Source organism: Zonotrichia albicollis, chromosome 4, assembly GCF_047830755.1.
Source record: "Zonotrichia albicollis isolate bZonAlb1 chromosome 4, bZonAlb1.hap1, whole genome shotgun sequence".
In the NCBI taxonomy this organism is placed as follows: Eukaryota; Metazoa; Chordata; class Aves; order Passeriformes; family Passerellidae; genus Zonotrichia; species Zonotrichia albicollis.
Window position 1 is genome coordinate 59,825,958 of NC_133822.1, and position 14,141 is coordinate 59,840,098.

Here is a 14,141-nt window from a genome sequence, read left to right on the forward strand (position 1 = left end):
CAAGCTCTGAGCTGTATCTCACCTGGTGAAAACGAGGTAGCTGGTGTAAATCCATGCCAGCACTTTCCATATGTCTCAATGTGTGCAGGGACAGATCTCCACCACCAAGCTAGCCAGAATTACTTCTATAGTATCAGAGAAGTGTGAGTCATTCAAAAGCCTGTTTAAAGTCCCTGTAGGCGTGTACTGAGTATGAAAGTTTCTTTAGCTGTCTTTGGTGCCAGGAGCCTGCTCAATTGCAAAAGGCTGTACCTGAGAGATGCTGCTAAGAAAATAAATGCCATATGCTCACAAAGAATTGATGTGCTGCTCCTGTTCCAAAGCTTTGGTGCAAGGAAAAGGTTTCTGCAAGACTGATTCTCTGGGTGCAACAGAATTTGTTAATCAGTAAAGAGTACGTGTCTTCCCAGTTCAGTGAGCTCTCATCTTCCCTTTAAAAACTTGTCTACCTCTCCTTAGCTCTTCCAGCTGGAAACAGTGTGCCTTGCAGTCCTACCAGCAGTTGATGTGGCCAGCGTTACTCCCCCTGAATGTAAATGAAGTGTGCCAGTATATAATTTCCCAAGGAATAAATCCAGCTACCTGATACTTCACCCTCCTGGGAAGGTCCTTTCAGACACAGTAAAGTTGCTACCCTGGTTGTAGCTGCTGACAGAGAGTGGTAACACAGTGCCTGGTGTCAAAACACAGGTGATGACAACATTGAGAAACAGGGCAGTAGGAGATGCAATTTGGGGCACTGTCACAATCAGGGATTATTGTTCTAGGAATCATCAAAGTTACCAACAAAGTAACATACCCAGTAAAAGAGGTTCCAAGGTTATCTATAACAGTGGGTTTTCAATGCAGTTGATGGGTTTGCTTCAATCATGTGGCAGTCCTGTGCTGGAGATCACAGGACAAGTATCATGAAAGAAATCATCAGGGAATGAGTAATACTATATAATATAGCAGATTTCAGTAATAGGTAGTAAATGGGGCCAGGGACATGTACTGAATATGGGACTGCAGGTATCCACTGGTGCTTGGAGTTCAAACACACCTTGTTCTCAACAAGTGGGTGGCCTATTTGAGAACTGCCAGTGTTTCCTGGGCTGCAGGCACCCACCTCACTCCTACATCTGTGACAGTCTCAGCTAAAGCTGTCCAATCACACTTGGCTGTGCAGTAAATTCAGAGCCTCATGGTAAGAGATGATAAGTAGGCTACCAGCCAGCAGTAATTTATAATGGAGAAAGTAATTTTATATTGTGTTTACCAACAGTAGCAGGTGTGAGAAAACCTTCTCAACCAGTTGACTCCATCACCTTACCCTTCTGTGTTCTTCACAATCGAAAGGAGGCTGAATTACAATTTTTCTAATAGAAGTACAGATATAAAGTAGAATTCACCTAGGCCTGAGTCTGGCCCAAGAGATTTATTTGAAAAATGTAGAAGAAAAGAGGGGAGAGATAAGGAGGGGAAGGAAGGCCTACTGTGAAATCAATAAAATTAGTGATTAGATTAGATATTAGGAAGAAATTCTTTACTGTGAGGATAGTGAGGCAGTGGAATAGGTTGCCCAAAGAAGTTGTGGATGCCCCATTTCCTGGCAGCGTTCAAGGCCAAGTTGTAGAGGGCTTTGAGCATCCTGATCTATTGGAAGGTGGGACAGTGGGTTGGAACTAGATTATGTTTAAGGACCCTTCCAACCCAAATTCTATGATATGATGTTCCATAAAATTTCTTCTTGAAATTATTTCAGGTAGTGAATATGAGCATCCCAGTTCAATGCAAGATATGCCATTGGCAACAACAATTAACACTAAGCCTTGTTTTAGGTTGTTGGGCAATCCTGGGCTCTGTACTAGTGGCAAGATTCATTCTCTCTCTCCTGGACTCATGACCTGCCCACACAGGGCCTGAGACATGCTGCAGGGTCTGTCAGGTCCTTCTACCTGAACAAAACTATTTTAAAGACAAGGGCTTGCTATAAATGTCACTTTTGCAGCCAGGAGACTTGAGAAGACTTGAGAACTGGCCATCATGATTTTTCCTTTCCAAACTCTCTTTCTCCTTAACAGATTTCATCAGGGTCATTGACAAGGCTTTCTTAAATGTAATGTGCTACAGTGATTGCATCACTACTAAAAGGGGAGGCAGGATGGACTGAATTAAAGGATGCTGTGAAAAAGATATTTGGATCTGAAGAATGACTGCTGGGTGCAGAAGAAAGAAGACTGTGACTCAGTAAGGACAGATCAAGCAAAACTGAAGAGCAAAGGAGGGAAGAAAGTAGGATGTGCTGAAGCCAACATGCAAGACAGACAATTGTTCTGTATCCTAAATTTAAAGACAAGCTTATAAGGATCTTCATCTGTGGAGATGGTAAGAAGAAGAGGCTCTGTGAGGGAGGTTTTCTCAGCAATGGTATACAGATGGGGGTGGAAAGGCAAGACAAGCAAGCAAATGAGAAAATAATTGCATCATACAAGGTGAAAGGATATTTTGGTCCTTGATTTTGCAAAGGTTTAACAAGATTTGGCTTGGGAGCCAAATCTAGCTGTGATATGAATAAATGACATGCCATTTAGATGCTACCTGCTTCCATGGCTTGCTCAATCCCTTCCTGCCTACAGGCAGAGCTGTTTTTGTCCTCTGTAAACACTGCCAGCCTCAAGAAGCTATAATTACCTGTGCATGATCCAGCACTGTGACTGTGGTGTTTCTGTCCTCTGAATTTCTGCAGATTAAGTAAAATGTAACTGCCAGTGGATTTCTGTGCTTCTACCAACACATAGCAGGTAAAGATGCTGTGTTGCAAATGCTAGAGGAAAAAAAAGCTACACTCTGCTAATTGCAGATTTCAAATGGGAGGAGTTGAGACCTTTTTTCTCACTTTAAAATGTCTTTTCATTAAATATAATATCAACACTCACTAAATTGAAGATCACACTGAACATATTTTTCCTTGAAAGAAAAAGGTCAAATTACCAATCAGTGAAAAAAGGCCGTATCTTCTACATGTCCCACAAATGCATCTCCTTAAAAAAAAAAAAATAAAAAGAGCAGATTTACTGTTTGGCTTCAGTCCAAGGCATGGATGTGGGGAGCAGAGCTTTTGTCCTTTTCCCCGACCTCAGCAGGGGAGGGAGAAAGCAGTGCTGGTTCCCTCCGGGCTTTTTGCCATCTGTTCCTCCCCCAGCCTCCCGTGACGTACAGAACATGTGTGGCTGCAGATGCCAGATCCTGCCTTGTGCACAGCTCCCTTGGACCAGGGGCCAGCCTGGCAGCCTGCATGATTCCTCTGCACACCCTGAGCACGTCCGGTCTTGTGCAAACACTGATGTGTCCTGCCCCACCACCTCTCACACAGAAGCTTAATAAAATGCCTCAACGAATGTGTGTCCATGTCACAAAAATACGTAAGTGCTCCTCGGGGATATTTCCATGGATTTAAAATAACCCCAAACAATTTGCTTTATCAAATGTGTCTGTTTGGGGTGGGGCACTTTTCCACCTAAATGCCTAAGTGTGCTGACAGTCAGGGTGAAATTCCCATCTCATTTTTAGGGGAAAAAATGTAATTAGGCAAAAAAGGCGGAAGAAAACATGTTTGGATTTTTTTTTTTCTTTTTGAAATTTGGTTGGGATTTTCTTTCTGGTTATTGATTATTTTGAACAGTACCCAAAAATACTGAAACTCTGCTCTGAGCTGCACTAGCTATTTACCAACACCTTCCTTTGCCCTCTCTTTGCACTGACATCTGATTCTTAACTTAGCCAGTTCTAACCTGGGTTTTGTTACTTGCCTTGCAATTAGGGCAGCAGGTTGTTTGAATTTTTTGTCAGTAAAGGTCTTAAAACAACTTTCAGGCAGGCTTTCCTCCTTCCCATCCAACTACTCCAACACATTACACAGCACCCTGTTTTCTGGAAGAGTACTCATAGCTATGGACAACATTTTATTAATAATAGAGACAATTTTTAAAGGTTTTTGACAAGAGGTGCTCAAGGCATATTTGACTTTTCTTCATTAGAACTGGTGGCATGTTTTTAAATATTACTGTCTTTAGGCAGAAAATTATTCCTGTAATGCTGTAATATCACACTTTTAGAATAGGGAACAGAAACTTAAGCCTGGGCACACTGTTCAGAAGTCTGTAGTTGCATACTTTTGCAATATCTTGTTTTGAATAAAAATAAATTTATTAAATTGTTAATTAAGCATAAATTTTATTTCAGTGTTTCTTAGCATATTTGCAATTCTCTGGATTGTGACTAAGGATTGTGTGTACTTTACTTGAAAACAAATTTTTGGTATGTGATTACAGCATTTTATGCAGACTTTGGTATGTCTGAAAGGTGCTGTGTACAGGATCCCATGAACTCTGCTCCAGTGCTTTCACTCACATTGGCACACTGCTTCTCAACCACTGCTGATTCCAGCTTATACTGCCATCTCCAGTTCAACCCTGATATTGTTTAATATGAGCTGATAAACTTAATAGGTGCTCCATGTGCATATGTATTTATATGGCTGTAAATCCACATCTGGACACAGGCATGCACACGTATGTACATTGTTGTTTAAAGTATATCTGGATTTAAAAGTGTTGGGCATAACGCTGCTCCATGGGGTTCAGTTGCTAATGAGGCATCAGCTGAAGGTCAGGGGGGCTCCTCTGAACCAAGCTGACACCATTTCCCAGTGCTCACATATTTATGTGGAGCTCATGGAGGTCTCATTTCTGCCCCTGCTGAATGCCCTTACCTAGTGTGCCCGGCCATTCTTTGGCTGCCAAGACCTCAATGCAATCTTATTTTATAGCCAGATTCCAAGAAGGTTACCCATTATAGGCCTAGAAAAGGTGTCTCATTCTGATTTTTGAAATTATCAAACAGAAGATTTTTTAAGGTTTACTAAAACATCCAAAGATTAAAAACTCCGCTTCTTTGGATCTTGGACTACTTTGGACCCATTGGGTGGGCAAAATTTTCAAACTGGAGTTTTGCTACTCAGTGGTCCTGCCTATTCTTTCTTATTTGCCAGGAACCAAGCTCAAGAAAAGTCTTTCTTCTGAAAAAAACCAAAACTTCACTGTACCTCGTGTACTAACTGTCATGGCTTCTGCTTCCTGATTTCATTTAGCAAAGTCATTAACAATCATATGAGAAATTAGAAACTCTGAACTGGGTTTATGGCTAACAAATTAGTAGTGTTTGCACTTATAGGTATTATTTTGAGGTAGGAACTGAGGCCTTGTGTGAGAAAACTCTAAACAAGTGACAATTGAGTGGAAAATCTTAGCAGAAAGGTAAACACTATTTCCAGAATTATTTTTGTTCAGTGATTCACTTCAGCTGTATTCTATCATATCTTGACTTAGCAAATGAGTGCCTGAAGCCAGATGACACTCAAAAGGGTGGCTTTTCATAGTACTGAACAATTTGCTTCTGACATGTGAAATTCATATTTCAAGGCTTTCTATTTACTTGGAATTAATTCAAAGAGAACTGAGAGACAAGAGATAATTTGTGTTAAATAGAGCCTGAACAGTGAACTTGCCTTGAGTGTCAGCTTAGGTGCTTCTTTAAAACAAACAGCAGATATGTAATTTGTCATATGAATGCACAGAGCTAGTCATGAGTCACAGTATCCAGCACATAATTGCTTGGCACCCCACACAAACATTTGAATTTGGACACATGCTTTTAATTTCCTCAGGTTTTGGGTGGGTTTTATTTGGGTTTTTCTTAGGTTGAGTTTTTTAGGGTTTTGGGGGATTGGTGGTTTTGTTCGTTTTGTTTGTTTTTTTGGTTTGGTTTGTCCTACTGTTTCTTGCTGTTGTGTTTGTTTGCTTGTTTGGGGGAGTTTGTTGGGTTTTTTTTTTCTTTGTATAGCACCCAATGAGAAACTCTTATTTTTTAAATACTTTATACTCACTGTAAAAACATTGGAGATCTGGAAGTGAAATGCATAGCATGAATGCAAAGTATTATCTTCTGTAATTTCAGGGGAAGAAGAAGCAATGGTGCTGAGAGGATGGAAGGCATAAAATTAATAACTGTGCTTTAGGTGGGCACAGTTCATAGTGTTTTGATCTTCTAGTAATACAAGAGATATAAAGAAAGCAGAGCTTGAGGAACCAACACAATTCACTCCTGCCTTTCCATAAAAGACAATAGAATGAAAAGTTGTTTATAATCTGAAACTTTGGAAAAGCCCTATACACCATCTCTATCTTTCATACACAAAAGAAATTGGTCATAGTCAGTTTTTTAAGGTAACCACTAATATACTGAAAATTAAACTATGAAGAGGAAAATTTATAAAAGTGAAAAATTGCCTACTGCCTTTGTCTTTTTGCTAATACACAAGAAAATATGAGAGGAATATTTTGTTTTATAAATAGCTGCATGATTGAATAAGTTGAGGTTTTTCAGCTGTGACCTAATGTATTAAGAATTTCTTCCCTTTAAAACTGGAAGGGGAAGCTGAAAAATTTGAAATGTGGTTTTCTTTGGTATGTAATTAAACTATAAATGACCTTTTATGTAGTTGATCTGTATATTCTAATTTTAAAAATTTTGTGATTTATTAGAAAGAAAAACTTCTGTGAGTCCAGCACCAATATACTTATATGGGGACTGTGGTCCCTTAACCAGAAGATCCTGTCACCACTAAATGCAGAAGACACAGCTAGTGTTCATTCATCTTTAAGTCCTGCAGTAGTCTGGAAGAACAAATTTCATGCCTTTGCTACCATGAGAAGGTTTCAATTTGTACAGCCACAGATTTGTTTTTGTTTAATGCTTTTGGGTATTGTAAACATTCTAGGAAAGCTACTATGTTTTTCTCTGTGATGAGTATTTCTTTGGCAGACTTGAAAATCTCAGAGAAAAGAGGAAATCTATCAGTTGGGAGAAATTTTCAAGGATTTTTTGTTCTTTTGGTAATAGCTTATAAATAGTACCTGTTTCTTAAGATGCTGGAGAGTGTTATCCCACTGGATACAGAATGCGAAAACACAGGAGAGAGATCCAAACAAATTGTGGCATGTGGTGCATATTTACTTAAATGTTTGTAAGCTGTGTGACACCAAAAAAGGCAGGGATCAGCTGTGTTTACCGACCTGAATTTTGATCACATTCTGCTGTCAAATCCTGTTTCACTGACTGATATTAAGTTTATGCTTTACTGACACTACCTGAATGAGACACCTCTCTCGTGGGTGTCTTCCCTGCCCCTACCAGGGGGTTGGAAGCAGAAATGGGCCCCTTCTCACTCATTTATTGCGCCATACAGTTATCTTCCAAGGACGAGAGTTCTGCAGCTCAGGACTCTGCTGAGCACTGTACACACCAATACACGCACGCAGGGACTTCTGTGCCTACTCCATTATCCCAGCAAGAAGCTCAGCCGAGTCAACAGCAAAAAAAAAAAAAAACCAAACACCCTACGCGAGCCCTTTTCAGGCTTAAACTCCGGTTGCGCGGTGAAAACGCCGCCAGAAATCATTTTTCAAAATCCTAAAGACTGGGGGGGGGCGGGGCAAAAGTTGCACGGCCCTTCTGCCGGTCCGTGCCCCGCAGCCCCCGCCGTGCCCCACAGCCCCGCTATGCCCCTCCGTGCCCCACAGCCCCGCCGTGCCCCGCAGCCCCGCCATGCCCCGCCGTGCCCCGCAGCCCCCGCCGTGCCCCACAGCCCCGCCATGCCCCGCCGCGCCCCGCAGCCCCCGCCATGCCCCGCAGCCGCCGGCGGCGCACCCGCGGCGGGGCGGGCGCGGGCAGGGCCGGGGTGCCGAGAGCAGGGGCCGAGCCGCGGGGCGCGGCCGAGCGCGGCTGGGGGCAGGTCCGGCGCTGCCACCGCAGCACGTCCCCACCCGCTCTGGCGGAGGGGAGCTCGCCAGAGTCCATTTTACCATTTTACCGGGGCAGCCTGGCCGAGGCTCGGCCGGCAGAGCCGGCAGCGGCCCGGGGGCACCCGCAGCGCCCGGCGGGCGGTGCGTGCGGCGGGCGGGGAGAGGCGGCCCGGGCAGCGAGAGGGGTGAACCGTCCCACAAACACACGCTGAGAGCTCGTGGCAGCAGAGAGCAGCGTTTGCGTTGGTTTCCCCCACACTCCGTCCCCCCCCTCCCCCCTTTTTTTTTCTTTTTTTTTTTTTTTTCTTCTTTTCTCTCCGAAAAACATGGCTGAAGCTGGGACGGGCTTTTTGGAACAGCTCAAGTCTTGCATCGTCTGGTCCTGGACTTATCTCTGGACGCTGTGGTTCTTCATCATGCTCTTCCTCGTCTACATCCTAAGGGTGCCGCTGAAGATCAATGACAATTTAACCACAGGTAGGCTGTGATCCTGTGCCCCCCTGGCTGCCCGGGCTGCCCGTGGGGGAGCGCCCAGCGCCGCCCCCCCGGGTGCTGGAGCCCTGGCTTCGGCTGTTTGTACTGCTCGTGTTGTACTCAAGCATTCCTGTTAGCCAGGATTAAAACTTCGGTTGTGTTTATGATAAACAGTAGATCTCAACTACTTTTTCCGAATGGTAATAAATAATGCGTGTAAGTTCTCTGGAAGATTATCGCTGTTGCAATGGACTTTGGTTTGGGTGCTCAGGCTCGCTAAGGTTGTGTGTGCCGCTGCTGTACTGAATCGGCACTAACTTACGTACTGTTAACCGGTCTGCATTGGGCAGCTACGGCTTTCTCTTGAAATTGCTTATTTTTCCTACCTGTCTACTTTGATAATTTAATTTCTGCCCCCCCCCCCCAACCCTCCCACCCCCCTGTTGGACAAGACAAATTAGTTTTGGGGCAGATGACATGTAACCCATGTGGCATCCCTGCTGCTGGGAACTCAAACATTATCTGAGCATTTTTCACCCATCCCTCTGGCCTGTTCTCATTTGATAAGCCTCTGGCAATTCCAGCATCAAAGAAGAATTAAAAGGAAAAGAAGATTCAGCATAGGGCAGCTTTCACTTTACGCATAAAGGCAATTGTGAATTGCGTTTATAAATTATAAACTTCAAATGCAATTTTGGTGAAATTTTCACAATATGTCTTTGGACAATATCCTGTTTCTTTTGACATTGCCACACACTGATTAGAACAGGAAGGAATTCTTGTTGCTTGATTCTTAATAGTTTATGTAATGCGTACGTCCCAGGTAAACACTGCAGGCCATGCTTGTCAAGCAGAAATGTCAGAATGCTTCCTATTATAATTTTTGCTATTGCAGAAAATCACAGGCATCCATCTGAGACCTAATCAACCCCCTCTGATTTCTTCCTGAGTTTGAACAAACTAATTCTTGATGCGCTTTCTCATTTTAAATGTTACTCCAGCTGAGTCATCTTGGGGTTTACAGAAATGTCTCAAAATGCAAGTAAAATGACAGTATGAAATCTTTGAGGAGTTTAAAAAGGCTGAAGAAGGTCCCAAAGTGCCTGATAAAAATGGGTTACTGGGGAGAATGACAGGCACAGTATGGTCTTTATGCATCATCTGTTCCTAAACGGAATTCATTTAAAAATTACTACTGGTAATAACATTATCATTTTTTGTTTTATTTAGTTTTTTAAGGTTTTTGTGAATTAATTAAAACAGATTTAATTTATTGTGGATCATCTTCCCCCTCAGCTGATTACAGTTGGATTCTACTGCCATTAGTTTAAGGTTGGTCATGAAGTACCACAGCAACTGATGACGTGATACCAGTCACATATATTTCAGTGATGTGAAAATAAATGTGTAAATGTTGCTATTAAAACTTCTCTGTGGCATAAAGAAATAGTAGGGTGGTTTAAAAAATGACTGGGTATTTTCCCAGAACAGGCTGGATCTGTTATTGAGTTGAGGTCAAACAAACTGGTTTTCAGTACCGTACCAGAGGCAGTCTTAGGCAGCTCTGAGTTAAAAAAACTCAGTTCCACAGGTATGGTTTGTACCTCATGGAGTAGTGATTTACAAAGGATTTTGATCAAACACCTTAAACAGAGCCCACAGTGGGCTGCTGTGATATGAAGGGCAGGGAGGGCACCTGCTGCAAGGACCTGGTGATTGCTGCTGCTGTATGATTTTGTTTTCCCATGCCTACTGTTAGTATTTCTAAAAGGAAGTGGAAAAGCTGGAGAAGGTAGTGGAAAAATGATTGCAGGGCTGGAGAGAAGCATCAGAATAAGATCACAGTAAGGCGATCTTGTCATGGAGAGAGAGAAAGAAATGGCCTTTTAATAATGAAAAGATTTACAAGAATCGATGACTAGAAGGAGAGGACAAACTCAATTTTGTCATAATCAGGTGTTAATTTGTAGCGAACTTGAATCAGCTGATAAAGAAGCCTTTGGGATTTGCATGTCTGAAAGTCTTCAAATCCAGTGGTGAAATAGGAACCACAAGCGTTTGTGCAGCCTTTAATTGCTTTTTGGCAAGGACAGGGCAGCAAGCTGTGCACCACTGGCAGTCCGAGTCATTGCAGATGGTTTCACCAAATAGAAGGGTGGTTCGGCACTTCTATCAGAAAGTGTGAGTGGGAAGTGTGGGGTCTTTTCCCTCTTTCAGTGTTGTACAGATGTGCACACCCGAGCATTAGTACATGTTGGCCATCCCACGTGTTTCAGTGAGTTCCCAGGCTTGAAGGTCCTCAGTTTCACCAAGCATAATTTCAGTGTCCTCAGTGGAGTACATTACTGTGATATGCCCAAAGGGAAATCTAGTCTGTCATATAAAAATATTAATGGTAAGCCTGATTGTGGTGTTTCATGTGGTTCGTTTTTGGTTTGGGGGTTTTTTTTTGTTTTTTAAGTTTGATGTCCAGATCAAATAATAAAAATATGAATAGGAGAATTTGAACTATTGTACCATACCATTAGCCAGGAAGCAAGAGAGGACACTTAATATGCCAGGCTAGAATATTAAATACAGAATAAGCAGTTGAGGAAGCGGATGTTATTATCTTATTCCAAAATAATTAAACATGCCTATTTTATATAACATGCTGGATTTTCTTCCCATGTTGGCACTTGCACGACTTCTGAATGCCACACTAATCTGCACTAAGACACACCTCTTCTAAAAATGTGCTTGTTTTTCCTGACATAAGAATTTGGATTTCTAGTCAAATCCTAAGAAGGGAAGAGGCACTGAAGTTAAAATGTTTCTGATGATTTTATTTATCCTTTTAGAGTGCAACAGAAAGACAGATTTAATGACCAGAGCATTAAGTGCAACTGGCTTGCGACAAAGCAGACAGGAGGAAAACTCTGGCTTGCCGAGGGTAGAGAAATCACATAAATTGATTTTCTAAAAGTGTGAAAAATAAATACATGGGTATGAGCTTTGGGCTGATTCTGGCTCTGTTGGTGTCTGTGGAGTATTTTTATTATTCAGCTGTGCTGGAGCAAGGCCCTGTGGTGTTACCAGCTGAGCTGCTAGGGAAGGGAGCATTACAAGCCTGCAGAACAGAAGGAAACAAGTAAAGTTGTCCTGCCAGGCCCCTGAGGTCAGCAGACCCAAGGTAACCACGGTTGGAAGAGCAAGACTCCATCGCCTTGTGGTGGCTGGGACAGAGTTGTTATCTGAGAAACATGGTATATTTTTTCATTATTGATTTTAAAAAACTATTATTATTCATACTGAAATAAATAGCTAAAATTGTAATTAATGTGGGATTTGTGATCAGGTAATAGACTTCTTAAAGCCAGTACCTGAGACAGTCTGCATGGTGCTGGCCATTTGGAGAGGGGAGAGGCTGGTGTGGAGCAGGGCAGCACCAGGTCCCCACTCACCCTGTGGTTTGTGTGGCCAGGGGGTGAAGTGAACATCTTAAAAGTCCTGTAAATTTATGATAACAACACTTTCTCTTTGTCCAGGAATTCCTCAGAAAACACAAAATGGAGAGGTTTTTTTAGTCAGCCTGGCCCACCTCAGATGTGTGCATTGCAATGACTTCAGGAAACAAAGCACATGGAAAAGACCCATCTTATGAAACTACCTTGTGTTAAACCACGCAGGGAAGCTGAGGGTGATTTCATTAGCAGAAGTACTGCAGGAGATGGAGAGATGGAGCCTGCCACTCAGGTTTGGGCTATGCTGTCTTAGGGTGGTGGCTGCTGTCAGCAAAGCTTATCTCAACTTTTCTGATCTTCCCTTTCTGCGCTTCCTGACTCTGCACATCTATACTGCACATTGGTGCAATGTGCCCCAATAAGCTGCAGTGTGAGAAAAAAGTAACTTTTCATTCCCATGGTGTCAAATTCAAGTAGCAGTGGAAAACATTTGCCTGTTATTAAAGTTTAACTAATTTCCCTTTTCCCCGCTGCTGATAGTTTGGCTGTGTGGAGCTGTGCGTGCGCAAGCTGCAGTAATGAACCACCCTTAGGAGAGAAGGGCTTTTGGGGGCTGGACACCTGGGAGAGGATCTTCCCTGGGCTGGGGGCACAGCTGCAGGGGCTGGGGCTGCCTACTCTGCCTCTGAAGCCACCGCCTGTCGGTGTGTTTGCTGTGATAGCATCTTGACAGCCGGTCAGGAGGTATTGTTCCCCTTCATAAATTTAAGCTAGTGCAGTTAATCATGAGGGCTGGAAAACATTAACCTGACAAAGGCCAGGGAGTTTCAAACAGTTTGAAAGCCAGTGAACAGATTCTTTCTTTTAAGAAGAACTGAAACAGTTTGTTTTAGTTCTGCAGACTTGCTGGTGGTTGGTTGGTCTTTCTTCAGAGCAATCTGCTGTCCTTGTGCTTGGTTTCCCTGTAAGCATCTGCTGTGTGAGCTACAGGAGTGTGGTGGTGGGCGAGTCAACAGAAAACCTGGACCAAAGCTCTCGTGCCACCAAACGAGATGGAAGAATTCTTAACTTCCTGCAAGTGCCATGTAGATTTGTTTGGGGTATTTTTAAGAACTTGACTGTTGAAAGTGAAATTTCAAATGCATGACCACTTCTGTCAAGGTCAGCATCAATCCTGCATATGAAATTCACAGAATCAGTTATGGATAGATAGTTTGCTCACTGACCCAAAATCAATTGCGTTAATTTTTGCATTTCTTAGAATGTAAATTAAATATTTACTACATACTGATCTTATTTTCTACTAAGTGGAATTAAAGTAAACATTGTTTTCTTAACTGTTAACCCTTCTCTTCAGTTATATCGCTTACAGCACCACAAAGCATTTGTAGTTGCTGCTGAGCCTCCATTCAGGGTTTGGATATTACAGGTTTTTTCAGTCTGCCTTTTTGGGTTTTGCAAAATTCAGTTTTTACTGCTGTAGGCTAATATTCAGGAGGTTATTATAAAACAGGTTTTAACTGTTTTTTAAGCATGTTTATTTCATCATGGTACACTTTGAAATTCTCCCTTTAATTTTTTATGGAAGAGATTATGATGTGCTTCAAAGTAGTATGTTACTTTTAACAGAAAGTAGACAAATCTTAGTAGGTTAAACTGGGGATTCTTGGGGGAAAAGCCATATCAAAACTTGCTGGATCAATGCCCAATGGATGCAGTATACTTGATACTTGTTTTCTACGAATTTTGGCATTTTTTCACCAGCTTGACTTTTTTGATTGAGCTAAATTTTTCAGTCAGCATCAGATGCTGGGAATGGAGCAAAGTTTGTAAGAAATGCAAGGTTTTTAGAAAATACTGTTTTAAGAAATTGACTTTCATACTGCAAATGCTCTAGAAGATTTGCAGTCAGTATTTAAGAGGAATTGTGTAAGCCAGAGCCTTCAAAATAATTTTTGATAACATCTTCAGTGAACTTCTTGTAACACTGACTGATATACAACCATGGAGCTGTACTACCAACTTCTAACTGAAGTCTGATGTCCTCTGTGTGCTGATGAAAATTTGTGGAAAGGCTCCTAAAGCTGCATATGTGTACTGGGATTTTCCCAAAGCATCCACTGAGTGCCTGGACAAATTTAGCCCAAAAGAGCCTAAGCCCTGCATTTTTCACAGGTGTCACAGGTCAAAATTGTCTGAGGGGCTGCGAAAATACCATCATTCTAAATTAAAGAAAGAACTTAAAATAGATATTTTTGGTGGTTATTTTGCAAAGCAAGTGCAAAAATCCAGATCATAAATTTGCATTTGTGAAAGACAAAATAAGTGCTAACTGGTGTCAGGGCCTCAAGGACTGAAAAGATAGAAAAGTACATAAATC

At 42.2% G+C, this 14,141-nt stretch overlaps 1 protein-coding gene across 1 annotated transcript in view; it reads left to right on the forward strand.

Moving 5' to 3' along the window:
• The first annotated feature begins 7,838 nt into the window (after positions 1–7,838).
• ST7 (suppression of tumorigenicity 7) overlaps positions 7,839–14,141 on the forward strand; it is a 136,408-nt gene continuing 130,105 nt past the window's right edge. Inside the window, exon 1 of the mRNA XM_005481966.4 lies at positions 7,839–8,321. Coding sequence (XP_005482023.1) covers positions 8,171–8,321 — 151 coding nt within the window. The 5' untranslated portion in view covers positions 7,839–8,170. The remainder of the gene's footprint in view (positions 8,322–14,141) is intronic.